General features: G+C 39.4%; 1 protein-coding gene across 4 annotated transcripts in view; it reads left to right on the forward strand.

The window, feature by feature from the left end:
• The window catches only part of AIG1 (androgen induced 1), a 469,777-nt gene that overhangs the window by 199,237 nt on the left and 248,234 nt on the right, over positions 1-22,306 (forward strand). For 2 of the 4 annotated variants that reach the window (XM_077486707.1, XM_077486708.1), the window contains one exon: positions 8,944-9,045. The exons of the other annotated variants lie outside the window; for them this stretch is intronic. In XM_077486707.1, coding sequence (XP_077342833.1) covers positions 8,944-9,045 — 102 coding nt within the window. The remainder of the gene's footprint in view (positions 1-8,943; positions 9,046-22,306) is intronic. 4 annotated transcript variants of the gene reach the window in all.

A 22,306-nucleotide genomic window follows, 5' to 3' on the forward strand; every position in this document is an offset into this window, starting at 1 on the left:
ACTGCTTACAAGAAACAGTCTTATAGAACTGAGATCTGAAATGGAACTAATATAAGGAGTACTTGTTGAGTGAGGGTGTTGGATTACAAATCTGTATTCTATGCAACAACTACTATACATCAGTATTTGGTAGAGATATAATCTTTAAGCAGTAGATGGAAGTGTTTATAAGTTTGTAGCTTCATCTATGGTATGCTCAATGTCTTTTTCCCTGAATAAAGTTCCTGTTTCCTGTCTACAGTTAAGCAGAAAAGCTTATGTGGACTGTGCGCTGTCTGTTCTGTAGGGCTAGATACAGAATTTTTAACAAGTTCCAGTTTTCTTTCCAAAAGCTAATACTGTATACCCCCCTTACAACTTCATTATGCCGAAGGAAGGTTTATTTTGACCACCCTCACCGTGGAGACTCTGATTTGACAATTTTGGACTATTTTTCTTTAATCATTGTCACTGCAGCTCATTTTAACCACTTAAGGACCAAAAGGATTTGCCCCCTTAAAGCGGAGTTCCACCCATTTTTTAGTTTATTAAAAGTCAGCAGCTACAAAAAGTGTGGCTGCTGACTTTTAATAAACAGACACTTGCCTGTCCCATGGTCCAGCGATGCCGGCACTTGGAGCCTCGCTCCTCTCCCCTTCCTCTCTGTGGCACCAAGATAGCAACTGTGGGAACTCAGCCAAGGCAGCTTACAGCTTCACAGCCGGGTGCACACTGCTATTGGCCAGACAATCTTCTGGGACCTGTGACATGTCCCAGAAGATTGCTGGCAGGGAGGAGGAGCCGCCTAGGGGGAGATGATGAGTCGCCTAGGTGGCCGAGAAGAGGAAGCAGGAAGGGGGACAGGAAGTCCCTCTAAAAAGAAGGTACCCACTCCCCCCCAAAAAAATGACATGCCAAATGTGGCATGTAAGGAGGTGAGGAGTGCTTAAAGTGGAAGTTCCACTTTTGGGTGGAAATCTGCTTTAATGACCAGGCCACTTTTTGAGATACAGCACTGCTATGCTTTAACTGACAATTGTGCGGTCATGCAAAGTTGTACCCAAACAAAATGTAAGTTATTTGTTTCCCCACAAATATAGCTTTCTTTTGGTGATATTTGATCACCTCTGCGTTTTTTATTTGTTGCGCTATAAACATGTCAAATTTTGCATCTGCAATTTTTAGCGGGACTGCGACATTGCGGCAGACATATCGGACACTTTTGACACTTTTTTGGGACCAGTTACATGTATACAGTGATCAGAGCTAAAAAAATAGCCACTCATTACTGGTATAAATTTCACTGGCAGGGAAGGGGTTAACACTAGGGGCGATCAAAGGATTAAGTGTTCCCTAGGGAGGCGTTTCTAACTGTGGGGGAGTGTACTACTTGGAGGAGGAGAGAGATTGCTGTTGCTAGAAACAGCAGATCTCTCTCTACTCCCCTGTCAGAATGGGGATATATTTGTTTTCGTACACAGATCCTTGTTCTGGCTCTCTGTGGAGAGATTGGGGGTAGACGGCAGACATCGCACCTGCTGGCCACACGCATCGCCACATTGCGCTTACTTTTGCTCTTAAAGCGGACATGGTGCACCTACGGCGATTCGCGCAGCCATGCCAACCTGCCACAGTGTAATTAGTGGTTGGTCGGCAAGCGGTTAAGCATACCAAGAACTACCCTCAGTTTTTTATGACATCTGTCCTAAATCCAAGACCAAGGCGGCTGAATAGAGTTTACTTTTAGCTCTTAGCATTGCCTTGTCAAGGAGATATAGCTGATGTAAACCTGGAAATCCACTCCACCAAGGTTTATCTTGTAGCCAGCATGTATCTAAAACTTACCTACTATTAACTCATAAAGCTGAACTCCAGGAGAAAAAAGATTTACCCTTGATATGAGTCCCACTCCCCACAAGTGTTAACTACTTGTTTTACCCAATGGTTTATAAATAAGATTATATACTTGCCTTATTTCTCACTCCCTCAGCAACTAGGGCTCTTCTGATTCTCTGGAATGGAGGTGGGCCCATTGCATCCCCCCGTGCAATGCAGGACTGCATTGTATGGTAGGAGGACGCCTGTAGGATTGAGGAATAAGGTACATACAGTATATCACCTTATTCATCATCCCCCAGGCAAAGTCAGCAGTATATTTTTTTTATTTTAAATACAAGCAGTGTAAGTACCCAAATTTGACCTAGTATCAGCCTACTGTAGTCCCTGAATAGCGAATCTCAGAATAAGAAAGAAGAAAGCAGCAAACAGATCCAGATATTTAACCACCTGCCTACCACTCACAGTAAATATACTATGAGCAGCAGGTACAGGCACAGTCACAGTCATATACATGTATGTGACCGTCCTTCTTTCGGGTATTTGAGCACGCGTGATTGGATGCAGCACAAGTTTGGCAGCAGATTTCAGCCTATAATTTTAGCTGAAATTTGCTGTTCGGCTGCATCCAATCACACATAGAGTTTTTTGTTTACAAAAAAACAGCCAGATCATGAAGTAAAAGCAGCACACGTTCCACACATTATACATTGTTAGGAACAGAGTTAACCCTTTGATTATCCTTAGACGTTAACCTCTTCCCAGCCAGTGTCATTAGTACAGTGCCATTGTACAGTATTATCACTGATCACTTTATTAGTGTCACTAGCAATGTCAGCATCAGTTAGTGACCCTCCTGGCCAGTATTTGTTAGTGCTAGATTACCCGCCACCCTATCACAGTCCCACTTTAAGTTTCTGATCACCATCATTACAGTATAGTGTCTATAGCTGTGTAATTTCCAGTATATATACAGGCATACCCCACTTTTAAGTACGCAATGGGGTTTATTTACTAAAGCTGAAAAGTGCAAAATCAGGCTCACTTCTGCATAGAAACCAATGAGCTTCCAGGTTTTGCTACCAAAGCTTAATTGAACAAGCTGGGGATAGAAGCTCATTGGTTTCTATGCAGAAGTGAGCCTGATTTTTCACTTTCCAGCTTTAGTAAATAAACCCCATTGTGTACTTAAAAGTGGGGTATGCCTGTATACACTAAAGTTTGTAGGCGCTATAACTTCTGCACAAACCAATTAATATACTCTTACTGGAATTTTGTGGCCTAAATCTATAAAGAAATTCGATTTTTTTGCTTTTTTTTTTTTTTTTTTTGCTGAATGTTTTATAACAGGAAGTAAAAAATATTGGAATTTTGGCCTTCTTACCTGGCACAAAGGCCCATTCTCATGGTTTGGAAGGATTGCAATCCTCAAAATGAATATCCTTCCTCGGCTACTCTACCTCCTACAAACAATCCTTATACTTCTTCCCAAACTATTTTTCCGTACATATAAACATATGTGCAGACAATTTATATGGGGATACCGTGCCCCGAGGCTAAGCTGGGCCAAACTAATTCTTCCCAAACATGATGGTGGCCTGGGCCTACCAGATATACACAACTATTATCACGCTTGTCTGCTTACTAGAATAGTGGATTGGCATGTTCATCACCACAATAAAGCTTGGATACAACTAGAACAAGACATGATCCCAATTCCTCTGACAAATCTCCCATGGATAGCTAAATCAACAATCCCCATGACGATCCGGACTCACCCCTTTATAAGCCCAACTATACAGGTTCTACACCGTACAAGTGCCACTCTCTGCGTTGACGGGCTACTAGGGCCTATGACTCCTTTATCCACTAACCTGGATTTTCCCCCCGGTATCTCAGAACATAGACCTCATCACCGGACAGTGACTTACAGAACGTACCAGTTCATTGAACGCGGGGAGATCTTATCATTTCCCCATATGGTTTCTAAATTCCCAGAACTCCATTTACCATTTTTTAAATATCTCCAAATCAGGCACTTCCTGACTTCACAACCAATAACACTCTGGAATAGGGAGCTTACCCCCTTTGAAACTTTATGTAACAGCTCCGAACCCCAACAGCACTTGATCTCTACCATCACTGCTTTACTTCACTCTGACACCAAGGCACAGGATAGTGTTAAACTGCAATGGGGTAATGAACTGTTAACTCCCATGACCACTGAAGATTGGCTGCGAACGTATGGACATACACATAAGGGTACTTTAAACGTATCGGCACAAGAGAACCGATATAAGATATACTCTAGATGGTATCGCACTCCTGAAAAAATACATAGAATATTTCCAGACATCTCCCCGACTTGTTGGAGATGTGACTCTGATGTTGGTTCCTTTTTACATGTTTGGTGGGACTGCCCAGTACTTCAACCGTTCTGGAGAGCAGTCCATGACAATATAGTGAAGATCACGACATACACTCCGAACTACTCTCCAGCCCAATATCTCCTTCACCACACGCAGATCCCGCAGAGCAGCTATAAGAAGTCTCTTGCCCTACATATGATAAATGCCGCCACGATGTGCATCCCCAGACATTGGAAAACCGCCAAGATTCCTACCTTGACTGACTGGTTTAGACAAATCAACCATACTGAAGAAATGGAAAGACTTACACACCAAGCTCATGACACACACTCCTGATTCACTCACACCTGGGCATGTTGGATACATTTCAAGCTCTCCCCTACTTATACCGATACTCACCTACCACCCTCTTCATCGTCCTAAATAGACATTGGGATACTTACATAATCTTGGTATTTTTTGCTCTGGTTGAAAATCCTCCACTTTTCTTCCCCATTCATTCCTCCTAGCCCCCCCCCCCCCCCCTCTACGTTCTATATTAGGTTAGGCTCTAACTTTTGTTGTCCTTTAAATCCTTCTTTCAAAACAAAAATGGTTTGTTCAGTTACACTGTTTTCCATCAAGTCTCCACACAAACTCCTCGGTTGTTCCACCGAGTGTGTTACTCTCATTCACAGTTAGCTCCCATATGGGGTGGATGCCATTACCAGAGACTTTGTGCATGTTTATAGGTTTGCATTTTTTCCTCTCTGGCCTGTAATGGGTTTTAGTAGCTACTGATGATTGGGGTACTCATATCCATCACTCTTACGCCCACTACTCTTATGCCCCAGTCTTCCAAGCAACGTGATAGACAGTAGTGGACCCCATGTAATACATTACCCCGCTTATATTACTCAGTTATTTTTTCTTTTCCCTTTTCTGAACAATAAATGTTCAAGGTATGCTCAATCACCGAATCTTTACGCTTCGGTATTACATTGACTATGCATCTGAATTGTATGTCTCTGAGATGATACATTGCTGTTTTATCTTTCTACATATGTATGCTCTGTTTGTTATATTTCAAAACTACAATAAAATATTTTGAAAAAAAAAAAAAAAATATTGGAAGTTTTTTTTCATTCATTTAAATTTTTTTCTTTTATATTAAAACAGTGTTGCATGATTGTGCAATTGCCAGTTAAAATAGCACAGTGCTAAATAGAAAAAAAACACCCTGGTCATGAAAGAGGTCCTGGCTCCTCCCCCCTTTGCAAGCCATTTGCTATGTGGCCCTTGTGTGTGTTTGCTGCTGAGCCATGCTCTGTGTGTCTCCTGTCACTAACTCTGATAGACAGTAACAGGAGCCAGTGGCTCCTGCTGCTGTATCTGAGCCGAGAGAGCCTTGTACCCATTGTGGATCAAGATCAGACTCAGGTATGTATTGGGGAGGGGGCATACAGAAGATTTTTTTAAATGCATGCAGAAGATTTTTTTGATTACATGCAGAAGGTTTTTTCCCTACTGCATAGAATGTATATGGTCAAGAATATATTTGGTCAGTGTAATCACCCAGTATCCCCACCAGTTATTATAAAAACACCAGCCCACCAGGCATCTCAAATTTATCAGCGGTAGTGCTTCCACCACTAAAATACAGTTTTTCAGCCACTGTTTGAGAACAAACCCATCATTTTTAAACGGTTATATTGTACTTCTCCATAATTTCCCATGCAGCTTTAAGGCATCCTCCAAACTTGTTATTCAATGGATTTTTGTATTTTTAATGTTACATTTAAAGTCCCTCTTCCTGACAAATGGTATTTAGCCTTGGAAAAGGCCAGAAAAAAATAACGTTTTGGCTCCTTTAGACATCAGTGGAGTTTGGTGCTATTTTTGGGGTTATAAATATCCTGCTGGGATCATTAAAAGTCAAGCAAAATTAAGTTTGCCCAGTTTGCTTATCCCTAGATGTCATTAAAAGAAGAGGTGATTCTAGGCGATCTATTCCTGTAAAAATAATTAAAAATTAAGAAGAAACAAAAGGAACTAAAAAAAGGAATGGTTCTGGAGAAAAAACGATGCCTAGGCCCAAGCAAGTTCAGGTAAAAGAGGCTAAAAGTAAAGCTCATGATCTAAATGGACAAACCTCTGCAGGCACTTAAAGTGGTTGTAAAGTCAGTTTTTTTTTATCTTAATGCATTTTATGCATTAACCTCCCTGGCGGTAATCCCGAGTCTGGCTCGGGCTGGGATTTTAGTACCATAAGCGGTAACCCCGAGCCAGACTCTGGATCACATCGCTGGATACAGGGAGGACACAGGGAGAGGTTACTTACCTTGTCCCCTGGATCCAGCGATGTCCTCCGCTGCTTGCTGTGGGGGCACTCAACAGGAGGGAGGGATCAGGAGCACAAAACAGGGACCCGAGAAGAATAGGATCTGGGCTGCCCTGTGCAAATCCACTGCACAGAGCAGGTAAGTATAATATGTTTGTTACTTTAAAAGAAAAAAAACAAGACTTTACAATCACTTTAAAGCATAAACTCAAAAAATAAAATAAAATGTACACTCATACTTACATACTATCAGTCTCAGATAAAATGCCAGTATGATGAATTACATTTCATGATGATAGTTTGCATTATCAATGTTGCCTGCAGCTTCCCAGCTTTAAACGCGTCCTGCTGTTACCTGAAAAAAATTTCTCCAGGTTGATGGGATTCTGATTTGGCATAATGTAGAAGTATTCTTTTTCCAAACAGCTCCATCAAGTGGTGGCCATGAGCCGCATATTTTCAGCAAATACAGAACAAGCACAGAGCTAGGACATGCAACTGGAAATATGATTTATCGTTAGGGAAAGTAATTTATAGTGCCATTTTTGCAAAATGTAAATGTATCATATTTAGTGAAAGGACTAATACTTTAAAGAATAACCTTGCTCATTCCTTGTGAGGCATTCATTATCATTATTCATTAAATTACATATTTTTTTAATTAGACATCCTATATAGTCAAAGTACCTCAAATATGGATAATTCAATCTTATCATATGATAAAATAAGACATGAGTGGACATTATTTGGTTATCTTCACTGAAAGTCACATGTCTAAATTGGCAGTGGACCCAGAGGTGTGAGCAGAAGAAGTTTTATGCAAGTCTCAAGTTTTCTTATAACATTTAGGCTTGATCCAGGTCCCTTCCACCCCCTGAAATTTTCAATTGGTCAGTGTTTCCTATTAGAATAAAGAATTAGCAGGGAAATTGGGGAAAGTTGAGAATTGGATGTAACCTCTTCTGTCTATATCTCTGAATCTACTTTTTGGTTTGATATGTGCTTTGACTGAAGATAACCTTAGCTTATTCCTGTTTATGGTATATATTCAGTTTTAATTGTCAGGGTTTATGACATATTTCCAAGTGTCCCTTTTATTTGCCCATGCAGAAAAATAAAATATTCACTAAAATTCTCCCTTCCAGTCACCTTTTTTCTCTCTGCTTGGATAACAAGATGTAAAATCCAAAAACAGTTTAGTCAAAGCCTACACAGGACAATGTGGCAGTGCTGGACCAATTATGAAACACTAGTGTTGTCGCATGGGGGGCACATGCTCATCCATACTCGGAAGTGTTGGGTATTTCACTTTTCTCCTATTAATTAAAGGCAGTAATGGGCGTAGCAAAGGTTTTTGTTGAGGGGGAGGCATGAGTTAGGTGGCCACAGGGTCACTTTGGGTTGAGCATTGTCAGCATTTTACTTAAAATGTTCACTATATTTATTTTCTCATTATACATTTACTCTGTGACTACTTCTCTTTATCCTGTATTTAAAATATATGTACAATATATACAGTAGATATGAGAAATACCAATTATAGATCTTCAGGCTATATTTCACTTACAATGTCACTAAATCCATAACATAAAAAACTATCAATAAATGCTGTATTACATGCTGTTTATACTCACTCATTCACTATAGGATTCATTAAAAGTTGATCCTGCTGTTCTCCGCCTTCTATCCAAGACCCCAATGCAGTTGGGGATTTTGCAGAGCAGCTTGGCATATGCTCAGTTTTCAGTGAGTTTCTCTGCTGAACATTTCCTCCCTATTACATGTGAGCAACTCATGTGACTATTAAGTCACACATGTGGGTGTATACACAGTGGTAAATGACAGCCCACTCCCTCCTTTCTGCTCCATGCTCACTAATCAGTTAAACACAAGGGGGGCGGGATATTACATGTAGATTGATGTAGACTTCACCCCTTCTCTTCACCAATCTAAAACATAAGCTGGAGGGGCGTGACATAGCCTGTGGCTAGCAGAAATCTGCCTACACCATGTTATTGCCAATAAAAAGTTTGATATTAATTATTTATTTTACTCTGTATTCCAAAGGCTGTTTTTTTGTTTTTATTTTGAATATCTGACCAGCAGCAGATGACCAGAAGCTCCTCCTGCTTATGTGTCCCTGCAGGCAGGCTGGGAAAGAGCTGGGTCATACAACAACTATATATATCGATTAGGAAAAAGGTACTTACTGTAGATGTTTTTTTTTTCTTTATTACAGTGATCATCCATATAGAGAAATAGAAGGGACAATGTACATTAAACAGTGTGTTTTTAGTATCATTTTCAATATAGGGAGGTGAATGAATATATTTAAAGTGCATTTTTTTTTGGAATACTAATTACATATCATTGTGTATTTATTGTGCACTAATGTTAAACGTAATTTGAATTATCTATTTTTTTTTATATATTTTTCAGTTTGTGGTAACGATGTTCTGGACCCTATATATATATGACAGGGAACTGGTATATCCAAAGCTACTGGATAATTTCATACCACCCTGGCTAAATCATGGAATGGTAAGCATTCATTGTATTTTGAACAAAACACTGTAAGCAAGTGTACATTGCCATGAAAAATAAGTTGGTTGAAAATCAAAGAAATGAATGCATGTTAAATAAAAGACATCAAAAAACAGCCAATGCATGTTATGCAAACAGTATAGATAACTTTGTCTTGTGCAGAGGCTCTCTGGTTGAGTCTGCAGACTGTATTTTTGCTGAGTACACAGGTGGGTTAATTATGTTCACTATACATCTTAAAATTGTATTGTACAGTCTCTTATCAGCTACTAAATAGTGCAGGGTTGTGCTGGATTGGATGAATTGTTCTGGTAGGTTCACACATGGTAAGTCTAAAAGAGATTGCAGAGTAATTATACAGCCAGATTCTAATATATAGCGAGTTTTGTATAGCTCCCACCTATACCTTCTCCATATGTAGCTTAATTAGTCCATGTTTATCCCTAAGCCTTCATTTACACAGGGGCAGATAGTTTGCTACATTCAGAGGAGACACAATGCCACCTCTGGATACACCAATATTCTGTGCTATGGACACATACACACTGGCCGATTATCTGAGTTTATGTGTATCCAGAATTCTGTAGAAATGCAGATTCTGGATGCACATTGCATGCATCCAAGGTAAGTTGGAGACTCCATAAGGAGTGGATATATGCAAACAGCAGCAGCTGCTGTTTGCACACAGTGGTTTTGATCTACCAAAACTGGAGAGTGCAAAATCTGGTGCAGCCAATCAACTTCTAACTTCAGCTTGCTCAATAAAGCTTTGGCAAGAAAAAAAGAAAGCCAATTGGTTTCTATGCAGGGCTGCACCAGATTACACTCTCCATTTTTAGTAAATCAACCCTACTCTGTGCAGGTAGTGTTCAGGACTGGGTTATACAAAAAATCCATAATGTGAAATGTTACACCCACAAGTGTTTTGACCTAAAACTGAGTCCTATCCAAAGTCTATGTAAATCTAAATTAGTTATATACTTAGTATAGTAGTTAATAATGCTAACAACGTTTAGAAAATTGTTGGAGAGACACTCTCATCATTCCATACACAGCAAGGTAATTACGTAGGTAAATGTACCCACATACCTTTTTTGAAAGTCATACCCGCACTGCACAGAAAAAAAGTCTTATATTTATAATCACCTCCAATACGTCTTAAAGTGTAAAGACTATCCCTATTAGGGCAGTGCAGCTGCTACTCCTCCTGACCCTGACATCAACCATGGTCTTAGGAATGACCAGGGAAGCCTTGCATGAACTGCATTGACAGTGTCTGCAGATCATGCAGTGCTTCCCCAAATGCTTTGGTTGTGTATTTGATATCCTCCAACATTCCTTTTAACAAGAACAGTCTATAAAATAACATGATTCATATTATTGGTGTTGCAGTTCTGAGTATGCAGTCATGCAAAAAAAAAATGTTAACTTTGAGTGCTAGGCTATAACTTGGGTATTGCAAATTTCTATATGTAGCATACTGTGTTGACACATCATGAATTGATATATCACTTTAAAAGCCTATAACATAGATATTTTTTTTTTGTTAATAGCGCATGTACGTTTTTCAAGTGATTAAACAGATGTCAAAATCACTTTCATTAATTAGAGGGTATTAGTCTGTAATTTGATAAATAAGCAATAATGAGTAGAACAAAACCATAAAACCTGTAGCATAGACAAAATGTTGAATAACATCCAACATTTTATTCAGCCAACAGTGGAAGGAGAATAATCCAGAGTCACCCAAAGCAATCAATCACATATTACTTTACTAGTGCCAGCTCAATATGGATTAAGCTTTTAACTCCTGAAAATAAACTGAACACTTACAAGGATAGAAGTAATTTTTGAAAGGGCAGATTTCAGATATTTTGTCAAGATCGACCAAATATTTGCACATGTATTCATGGTTATCATTGATAACTCACAAGAACATTTAATAGCTGACCTTCAGCTGAGACTACCCATTGGGGGTTATTTAAGAAAGGCAAATCCACTTTGCACTACAAACTACAAGTGCAAAGTGCATTCACTGTAAATCTGAAAGGGACATGCAAGGAAAATAAAAAACAGCATTTTAGTTTGCACATGATTGGATGATAAAATCAGCAGAGCTTCCCCTCATTTCAGATCTACCCCTCAGATTTACAGCGACTGCACCTGCAAGTGCACTTTGTACTTGTAGTGCAACGTGGATTTGCCTTTCGTAAATAACCCCCATTGTCTTGTTTTGTCTGTCCACAGTACTGTCTTACTCACTGGCCCAAAACAAACAAGCAGATTTGAAAGTCAGAGAGAACTTTTGACTCTCATGCTTATTCCAATGACTCAGAAACAGTGATGTAAGTAACTCAGTTAAAATAAACGGAGTTACTTAACGCAGTTACTTTAGAGGGTAACGAGTAATCTAACTGATTACTCTTCCCCTTATGGTAACTCAGTTCCCATTACTTGGGCAGCGTTACCGCAATTACATCTACCGCCCGGGAGGCCCGCCATGGCCGCGCTGCCTGGCCATTCGTTGTGCCACGGGGAGGGGGGCTTTCGCCCTCTGAGCTGAGAAGAGGCTGAGACTTAGAGAGACTGTCTGGATCACCCCATCCTGCCCCGCTTATCCAGAGAGAGAGAATGTAGGGAGGCGGGGTGGAAACTGAAAAATGAAGTCAGCTGACACCAATTGAGTGAAGGGGAGGGTCTCTCTCTCTCTCCCCATGAGTAAAGACATCCCTGGAGGCATTCAAGTAAGTAACTGTCTGACAATTCAAATTGCAGTGCAATCGATCCATCCCAAGTCCTCCACCACCTCTGCTTCTTACTGATCCCATCCCTACCCACTCACCATCACTTCTACAGGGATGAGATCAGGTGGGGGATGTGATCAGTAAGAGGCAGAGGTGGTGGTGGGAGAGGATGGCACCACCACCGCTGCCTGCCACCCCCCCCAAGTACACCATTGCTGCCACCCCCCCAATTACCACCGCTGCCACCCCCCAAGTACTGTACACCACTGCCACCTCCTCAAGTACCACTGCTGCCACCCCCTCAAGTACCACCGCTGCGACCCCTGTCACAGTTACTTTGCTGAGTAGCTAATTACTTTTCCAATGTAGTAACCGAGTTACTAACACAATTACTTTTTGGGAGAAGTCATTTGTAACTTAACCAATTACTTTTTTAAAGTAAGATGACCAACACTCCTCAGAAAGTATTAACACCATTGGGTTAGCATGACAGCTAGCCAGAAGAACAGTCAACATCAGTGGCTTACATGCTCTCTCAGTACACATTTGCATTTTCCATTCTATGCACATGGAATCTGTGTGCTTTATTATGAGTTTTTTTTTTTTTTTGTGTATGGTGTAAACACATCTATAGTCATTTTTCTGCACATCAAAAAATGCACATGACTCCAGCACTGTGGTGTGAGCAGGGGACATAGAAAGAAATCCTCTGTTTACTACCAGCTTAATGTATATTTATTTTACACAATTTGTTGAAAACTAGCTATTGCAAAGTTTTAGTATTTTTTTTTTTATTAAAAGTGAAATATCTGGGGGTTTCTTTCTTTGTTTTTGTTTTTTTTATGGATTCTGCTCGTAATAAAACCAGTGTTCATTTTAGTGTGCTCATTTTGCACTTCCTGATACAACAAATAATCTACAATTAAAGTGTTTGTGTCAGCTCTATTAACTAACCAGTGGATAAGAAAAACTGGAAGGAAAAGAGTAAAAATACAGATTTTAAAACCCAGCTTTAAGGGTGTTTGTGGGAACACTATAGCAAATAAAAAAATGATATAGCATATATAAAATCATATTGTATTTGAATGTTATTAAAAAATACCTTTCCTTTTAAATCTACAGCTCTGTAATTTTCTGTAAAAATCAATGCAATATGGCAAACTGGAGGTGTTCTGTACACTTCTGTACAATTGATGCAAAGACTGCCCACATAAATTGAATTTTTGCTGCTTGTCTGATTGGCTGACTTATTTCCCCAAAAATCTGCACTAAGATGCAAGTCAGATTTTAGACATCATTTACAACCAATAAATGTTTTTTTTTTGTTTTGTTTTTTGGTTGATGCTCCTAAAGTGTTAATCATTTCTAAAAGGATGCAGAACTTGCCGCTTTCCTCATTAAAGCACTGCAAATTAAGCAGCTGAATAATAATGAAAAAGTCACTTACATTCAGCATCTGTATCCAAAAGACACAAATAAACGGCTTTTTCTGTAGAAACAGATAGGACAAACAAAGTTTGTTAAAATCCTTGCAATGTACATTGATCCCCCAGAGGGCCTTGTTTTTTTCACAGCAAAAGTGGAGTTAACCTTTAGATCTAAACCTCCTACAATGTAGCTGGTTAGCACCATTGATAGTATTGGTACCACAACGATTTGTCAATTTTTTTCGTTTTGATAGGATTGCCGTTTTTTTTTTTTTTTTTTAAATAGGTGGAAAATCATATAGGTTCAGTTGTCACATTTCACAATTTGATCTAATCATTGCATTTGTTGTCATAACTATCAGCATAATCAGCACCATCAAGTAGGTAAACTGCTACAGCTGATGAAAAGACAGAAATATTAAAAAAAAAAAAATCTTAGACTTTTAACAACAGAAATACCAACTTGGTAAGGGAGACCAAAGATGACAAAATAAAAATCAGAAAAAATAGAGGTAAAGTAGAATTAAAAGCAAAACTTTTACTAGATTTTTGCTAGAGTAAGGACCCTTGCTGTTTTTTTTGTTTTTTTTTGCTATTTGTTTCCTGTTTGGTTGATTTCCCTTCACTTCCTTTCCCATAGCAAAATAAAAAAAGAAGAGAGAGGAAATTCTTTCAAAATGAGGAAATCCCTGGAAGTCCCCAGGGTCACCAGAACTTGTATCCCCAATGGAAGATTTCTTCTTTATTCCTGTTCTGGTGGCAACCCAAAATTTGGGTTGCTATGTTTTACTTTCACTCTAAGTGATCATGATAAACAAATAGAGAAGTGAATCTCCTTAAGGGACAGCAATAAAAGAAACAGGTATGTTTAATCCATTTCCACACCATCCCAAAAAAAGTTTTGCCATTATTTTTACTTTAAAGCGGAGTTCTGCTAAAAAAAATTAAAAGTCAGTAGCTACAAATACTGCAGATGCTGACTTTTAATAATTGGACACTTAGCTGTCCCAGGGTCCAGTGATGTGGGGGAGCAGAGCCCCGCTCGTCTCCCCCTACTCTCTGCGGCGCCGGCATTGTAAGTATGGGTGCCCGCCCGTGGTTTCACAGCCGGGTACCCACTGCGCAAGCGTGAGCCACACTGCGCGCTGTGACTGGCCGGGCAATCATCTGGGACCTGTGACGTGTGCAAAAATAAACAGTTTTTATAGATTTCTTCTACATTTAAAATGAAAAGAAAGAAAAAAAGATGGATAGAATATTGGTTCAGACGATTGTCTGTTAGATTGGAGATAAATATCAAAAAGCAATAAATCTTTCCAATAAACCATGAATTACAATCCTAGTGGATAGGTTTGTTCATCTCTACTAGTAAGAGATTTCTTTTTAGGATGTAATGTTCTACGGCATAAATACACTAAAGGGTATTTTTCCGCCCTGAATGTCTTTAACAGTGCCATATGGGTGTGGAAACATGGAACACTTTGTTATGGTTCTGCAGTTAAAACTCAATTGCTTTTATACAAGCTTATGGTAAATATGACTTAATCAGACCACAAGAATGTGGAAGCTTCCCTAGGTATCTCATTTATTTATTTGACATGCAACCAAGGCAACAGAATTCCACCCCTTTGAGTGTTCAGACTTGTGATCTGCTCAGACCTGGCAGGCTGCATTTTTCACAATTGAAGACATATGTGCACTCTACACAGAAATGAGTTTACCTATCATTCGAGGTATTTACAATAAGATTATCACCGTGAGAAGGATACATCTGCCTTTTGGTCTAATATATTTTGCTTCTACTGGATTCCTATAATGTGTACCTTCAGTTTATTATTCTTGGTATTTCTTAGACCATCAGCATAATCTCATAATTTCTACAAAATATCTAGGAACCCTGTCACCAAGAACAGAACATTTTTATGTGCAGCAGTTCACTTAGAAAATTATATTTTTACAAAGTCAGTGCCTTATTTTGTATTTATTATTGCAAATATTTTCAGAATTAAAAATGTATTCCTAATCTCCAAAACTCCAGGAATATTTGAAATTATAATTCTAGTCCCTTCTCTTGTATTTAAGATGGTCATAGATGAATTGGGCAAAAATTGGGCAGCTCAGCAAGAACCAGCGAAATTTTGATCCATGTATGGTTGTTCCCTGCTGGAGAACAGGCATGTGAACCTGTATCCTGGAAAATATTAATTTGATCAATGCATGCAGCCAATTGGCTGTAGCACTGATCTGTGTATTCGATCGTGGGTCCCGCGGACTGGATCGCTGCAGGGATATCCGCGATCATCTCACAGGAAGGAACAACTAAAGTAAACGAGCATCTCCCTGTTCTGCCTAGCAACAATGTCACTGATTTCTGCTCCCTGTGATTGTAGCAGAGATCAGTGACGTGTAAAACACAGCCACACCCCCCACAGTTAGCAACACGCCCTTAGGACACACTTAACCCCTACACTGCTACCTAGTGGTTAACCCCTTCACTGCCAGTGTCATTTATACAGGAATCAGTGGATTTGTACAGCACTGATTGCTGTATAAATGAGAATGGTCCCAAAAATGTCCGATGTGTCCACCATAATTTCGCAGTCACAATAAAAATCGCTAATCGCCACCATTACTGGTAAAAAAAAATTATTAATAAAAATGGCATAAAACTATACCCTATTTTATAAACGCTATAACTTTTGCGCAAACCAATCAATAATTGCTTATTGCGATTTTTTTTACCAAAAATATGTAGAAGAATATGTATTGGCCTAAACTGATGGAAAAAAAATTTTTTTATACATTTTTGGGGGATATTTATTATTGCAAAAAGTAAAAAAAAAAACGTTTTTTTTCAAAATTATCGCTCTTTTTTTTGTTTATAGCGCAAAAAAACGCAGGGGTGATCAAATACAACCAAAAGAAAGCTCTATTTGTGGGAAAAAAGGATGTCAATTTTGTTTGGGTGCCACGTTGCACGACCACGCAATTGTCAGTTAAAGCGATGCAGTGCCGAATCGCAAAAAGTCTTTGGCCAGCAAAATGGTCCGGTCTGAAAGTGGTTAAAGGGCTGTGGCAATTGAATGTCATAGAAAGCCCTATATCCTTTACCTCTATACTTACAGATCAGAGACTCAAAGGGTAGTAATGAAGAAGAGACTGGTCATGTAAAAAAGTGAACACCGTATTCATTTCAATCATTCAATGATGTTCAAGAAATATATCACATTTTTGCACTTCTTCAAAGTGAACTTTGCGTTATTGACTAAGCTAAGTGAACATTCACTTTGCTAAACGAACAGGAAACAGAATATGTAAGACACTACTCACTATGCTAGATCCTGTGAATGTTGTACAACAACTAAAAACATCCACTTCTATGCAATATATATGAGAAGTAGCATGAAATTGAATCCAAAAAAGAGGCTAATTTACTAGAGGAGTTCAGAATCTTTACTCAAAAACGTGCAAATAAAAAAATAAGCTAGAATTTGAATTTCCCATGACTGGATAACTAAACTGAGTTTTCACTATTTTTGAGTAAAGATTGTCAAATACTTTACTAATTAAGCCACAATTTCTTACCAATTAAATAACTTTTTGAGTAAAATTGTAACACAAAAGAGCATAGGTACAGTATATCTGTTAAATAACTCCTTTGTAAACTACACCTTCAGTAAATCATCCTGACAGTATTGAAAACCAAGAAACATCATTACATGTTAGAAGATCATTGGTTTCTATGCAGAAGTGGGACTAATTTTGCACTTTCCAGTTTTAGTAAATAAACCCCATTGTGTACTTAAATGTGGGGTATGCCTGTATATTCAGGAAAATCAGCATTCTCAGAAGGACAGACCAGCTGTGGCAGCCTACATATTTCTCTCCTAAATGTTATCCTCAGAACTAAAAAAAACTGAACTAGAACTAAAATTCTAGAAAATCCAAATCCATGTTACTGTCACCAAAGTTCACACGAATAATTATTACCAATAATGCTACCACACTTAGCCCTTGTACACATGGTCGGACATTCTGATAACCAAATCCGACGGATTTTGTCCGAAACTGTTGCATACACACGGTCGGACAAAGTTGTCGGAAAATCCGATTGTACATAACGTGATGACGTTATTTCGTTACGACGGGACTACGTTCAGGCTAGTAGCCAATAGCTTTGGTCTAGGAATTTGATCTGAGTATGCGTGGCACTTTGTCCGTTGGAGTAGGCTACACATGATCGGAGTATGTCCGATTGGAGCATTTTGTCGGAAAATTTTATGGACAAGTTTGAAAACTTGGTCCGTCGGATACTCCGACAGAAACAGTCCAATGGAGACCACACACAGTCGGATTATCCGACAAAACGGTCCGATAGGACACATTCCGTCTGAATCTCCGACCGTGTGTGCAAGGGCTTAGTCTTTACAAATGTACTTTGTAAGTACAATGGCCTAGAACATCTACATAGATAACACAGTGTACTAATGCTAATTGTTTACATAGAGAAATAAAAAAACAACTCCATGTCATAAAAGAGACGGTTTCAGAGAGTAACAATCATTTAGATTTAGAAATGAGAAATTAAGGATGCACTTTTCTGTTTACAGTCAGTGTTAGCTCAATGATATCTTTGCAACCTGTATGTTTGCAACCTATATAGTTCGATAATATACTGTACGTATACAGAAACGCGTGTCCTTAGAATGTTCAACAAAATAGTCAAGTTAATAAAGGCTTAGGTTCACATCCATGCATTTTTGAGTGCATGTGCAGATCCACAGAAACACACTACAATCCATTTAATCATATTTCCTATGAGTCCCATTCACATCTACGCAGTTTCCTGTAATGGGCTTTTTGAAATGGTGCAGGGACTTTTTTTCATGCAGAACGGTGTGTTTTTAGGCTCCATAGACGTCAATGGAATTGCATGAAAAACGCATGCACATGTGTTTTTGGTGCATTTTCCTGAATGGCAAAAGACACCTTATCCTAGCAACATCAACAGTTCCCCAAAAATGCAAAATGTATCAAAAAGGTGCATGAAAAAATGTGAAAATGTGTTGCAAAAACTAAAACAGCACATGCATTGGTGTGAACTAGGGATGAGCTTCGTGTTCGAGTCGAACATACGTTCGACTCGAACATCGGCTGTTCGCCTGTTCGGCGAATTCCGAACGTTATGGGCCATTCGCACCAAATTCGTGTGGCGCTCACGGCCCACAATGCACTGCGATGGCGCAGTGCATTGCTGGCTCATGATTGGCCAAGCATGCACTGTGACCCCGCATGCTTGGCCAATCACAGCGCCGGCAGCGAGGAGAGCCATGATTGGCCACAGGCAGGATGCCTGTGGCCAATCATAGCTCAGGCTTTGTAGTACACGTCCCACACTATATAAGGCCGCCAGCGCAGCGGCCTTGTGTAGTGTGTTGGCATCTGTAGCAGTTAATGGGTATTTCTGTGTACCTTCAACACAGTATACACCGATCGTTATCGGCGGATTTTTCGTTCTTGCTCTTCTGTAGTGGTTGTTGTCTGCGTGCCCTCCCCGCAGTATACACCGCTATATTCACCTATATATCTAGCGATATATCTATCTTTTATAATAGAGCTGTCAGTCAGTGTTAGGAGATTGTGCGTGCTGTCTGCGTGCTCTGAACGCAGTATACACCGCTATATCCACCTATATAGCTAAATATCTTGCTCGTTTTAAATAGAGCTTTCAGACAGTGTTAGGAGATTGTGCATGCTGTCTGCGTGCTCTGAACGCAGTATACACTGCTATATCCACCTATATAGCTAAATATCTTGCTCGTTTTAAATAGAACTTTCAGTCAGTGTTAGGAGATTGTGCGTGCTGTCTGCGTGCTCTGAACGCAGTATACACCGCTATATCCACCTATATAGCTAAATATCTTGCTCATTTTAAATAGAGCTTTCAGTCAGTGTTATAAGATTGTGCATGCTGTCTGCGTGCTCTGAACGCAGTATACACCGCTATATCCACCTATATAGCTAAATATCTTGCTCGTTTTAAATAGAGCTTTCAGTCAGTGTTAGGAGATTGTGTGTGCTGTCTGCGTGCTCTGAACGCAGTATACACCGCTATATCCACCTATATAGCTAAATATCTTGCTCGTTTTAAATAGAGCTTTCAGTCAGTGTTAGGAGATTGTGCGTGCTGTCTGCGTTCTCTGAACGCAGTATACACCGCTATATCCACCTATATAGCTAAATATCTTGCTCGTTTTAAATAGAGCTTTCAGTCAGTGTTAGGAGATTGTGCGTGCTGTCTGCGTGCTCTGAAAAAGACGGACACAAAACAAATTATACAGGGGTGAAATCCCTTCCCTATGTTTTCCAAAAACCTTAAAAATAATATAGTTAAAATAGTTTTTTTGACTGGAGCTACACTTTAAAAATTTACCAGTTGAAAATTACAAACCGATTCAACTTAACACAACAAACCTACACAGTCCCTGTCTTGTTTGCACCGCCTGTATACTGCTGTTCTGAGTATATAGGGCCTGGGGGCCACACGTATTTCCTTTTTTTAATATGGGTACGGGGTTCCCCTTAATATGTGTACAAGACCCAAAGGGGCTGGTAATGGGCAGGGAGGGCTACCCATGCCATTTTTCTCAATGATTTTCAACCATATTGCAGGAACCAGATATAACATTAAAACCGCAGGCAGCTTTAACCCCCCTGACGGTATTCCCGAGTCTGACTCGGGGTGGATTTTTTATGCCAAGAGCGGTATCCCCGAGTCAGACTCGGGACAGCGTCGCTGGATCCAGGAGGAGGTTTCCTTACCTTCTCCTTCGAATCCAGCGATGTCTCCCCGCTGTACGAGCGAGCCGTGCCTCGCTCGATCTATCACATCGGCGATCTCCGTGCCCTGCGAGCGTTGCGACGCACGGGCACGGAGATCGGCGCCAAATTCAAAAAGTGAAATAAACAGTATACATACAGTATAATGTAATCTTACAGATTACATTGCTGTATGTAAATATTTCACATCCCCTTTGTCCCTAGTGGTCTGCCCAGTGTCCTGCATGCAGTTTTATATTGTAAAAACTGTTCTTTATGCCTGGAAACTGGAGATTGTCCATAGCAACCAAAACTGTCACTGTACATCAAAAATGATTTTAGACCAGCTAGAAAACAGCGATAATAAATTAGAATCACTCGCAGAATTGAGCGATAGCGATTTGTGGGGAGATCCGTCATCAAATACTGAAAAGTAATGACAGTGACAATTCTGCAACTCGGCAAATTTCAGTGTTTTTGATTAGATTACATTATTGAATAATTTTTATTATTGTTATATTATTATTTGGTACAATTATTTATAATTATTTATTATATTATAATTTATGATTAAATTTTTCAAACTTTATTATACCTGGGATGTCTGCTAGACTCTGGTTTGGACAGATTTAAGAGAGTTATTCCTAAGAATTGCAGGACTACAATATAAAACGCCAAATTTTCATGCAAAATAATGGTACCGCTTTTAGCACCTAAAATCCGAAATAATGGTACCGCCAGGGAGGTTAAATGACGTTATTTCCGTTAAATGTCATTTTGTGCAGGGACTGTTCTAAACACGGGAAACACGTGGCACTTCACAGGCATACTACAGATACCCACCAGGCACCATATTTAACCACTTTCAGACCGGACCATTTTGCTGGTAAATGACCAGAGGTCTTTTTACACTTTGGCACTGCGCTGCTTTAACTGGTAATTGCGCGGTCATGCAATGTTGTACCCAAACAAAATTTGCGTCCTTTTCTTCCCACAAATAGAGCTTTCTTTTGATGGTATTTGATTGCCTCTGCGATTTTTATTTTTTGCGATATAAACGTAAAAAGACCGCAAATTTTGAAAAAAAATGATATTTTCTACTTTTTGTTATTAGAAAAATCCAATAAACTCAATTTTAGTCATACATTTAGGCCAAAATGTATTCAGCCACATGTCTTTGGTAAAAAAAAAGTCAATAATTGTATATTTATTGGTTTGCGCAAAAGTTGTCACATCTACAAACTAAGGTACGTTTTCTGGAATTTACGCAGCTTTTAGTTTACGACTGCCTATCTCATTTCTTGAGGTGCTAAAATGACAGGGCAGTACAAAACCCCCCCAAATGACCCCATTTTGGAAAGTAGACCCCCTAAGGAAATTGATAAGAGGCATGTTGAGCCCATTGAATATTTTATTTTTTTGCCTCAAGCGATTGAATAATGACAAAAAAAAAATTTTTTTTTTTTTTTTTACACAAAGTTGTCACTAAATGATATATTGCTCACACATGCTATGGGCGTATGTGAAATGACACCCCAAAATAAATTCTGCTGCTTCTCCTGAGTACGGGGATACCACATATGTGGGACTTTTTGGGAGCCTAGCCGCGTACAGGGCCCCGAAAACCAAGCACCGCCTTCAGGCTTTCTAAGGGCGTAAATTTTTGATTTCACGCCTCACTACCTATTACAGTTTTGAAGGCCATAAAATGCCAAGATGGCACAAAACCCCCACAAATGACCCCATTTTAGAAAGTAGACACCCCAAGCTATTTGCTGAGAGGCATGTTGAGTCCATGGAATATTTTATATTTTGCCACAAGTTGCGGGAAAATTACAAACTTTTTTTTTTTTTTTTTTTTTTTCACAAAGTTGTCACTAAATGATATATTGCTCATGCATGCCATGGGCATATGTGAAATGACACCCCAAAATAAATTCTGCTGCTTCTCCTGAGTACGGGGATACCACATATGTGGGACTTTTTGGGAGCCTAGCCGCGTACGGGGCCCCGAAAACCAAGCACCGCCTTCAGGCTTTCTAAGGGCGTAATTTTTTGAGTTCACTTCTCACTACCTATTACAGTTTTGAAGGCCATAAAATGCCAAGATGGCACAAAACCCCCACAAATGACCCCATTTTAGAAAGTAGACACCCCAAGCTATTTGCTGAGAGGCATGTTGAGTCCATGGAATATTTTATATTTTGCCACAAGTTGCGGGAAAATTACAAACTTTTTTTTTTTTTCACAAAGTTGTCACTAAATGAT

Source organism: Lithobates pipiens, unplaced genomic scaffold (genome assembly GCF_037356315.1).
Source record: "Lithobates pipiens isolate NorthernLeopardFrog02 unplaced genomic scaffold, aLitPip1_a1.2 Scaffold_18, whole genome shotgun sequence".
NCBI classification, from domain to species: Eukaryota; Metazoa; Chordata; class Amphibia; order Anura; family Ranidae; genus Lithobates; species Lithobates pipiens.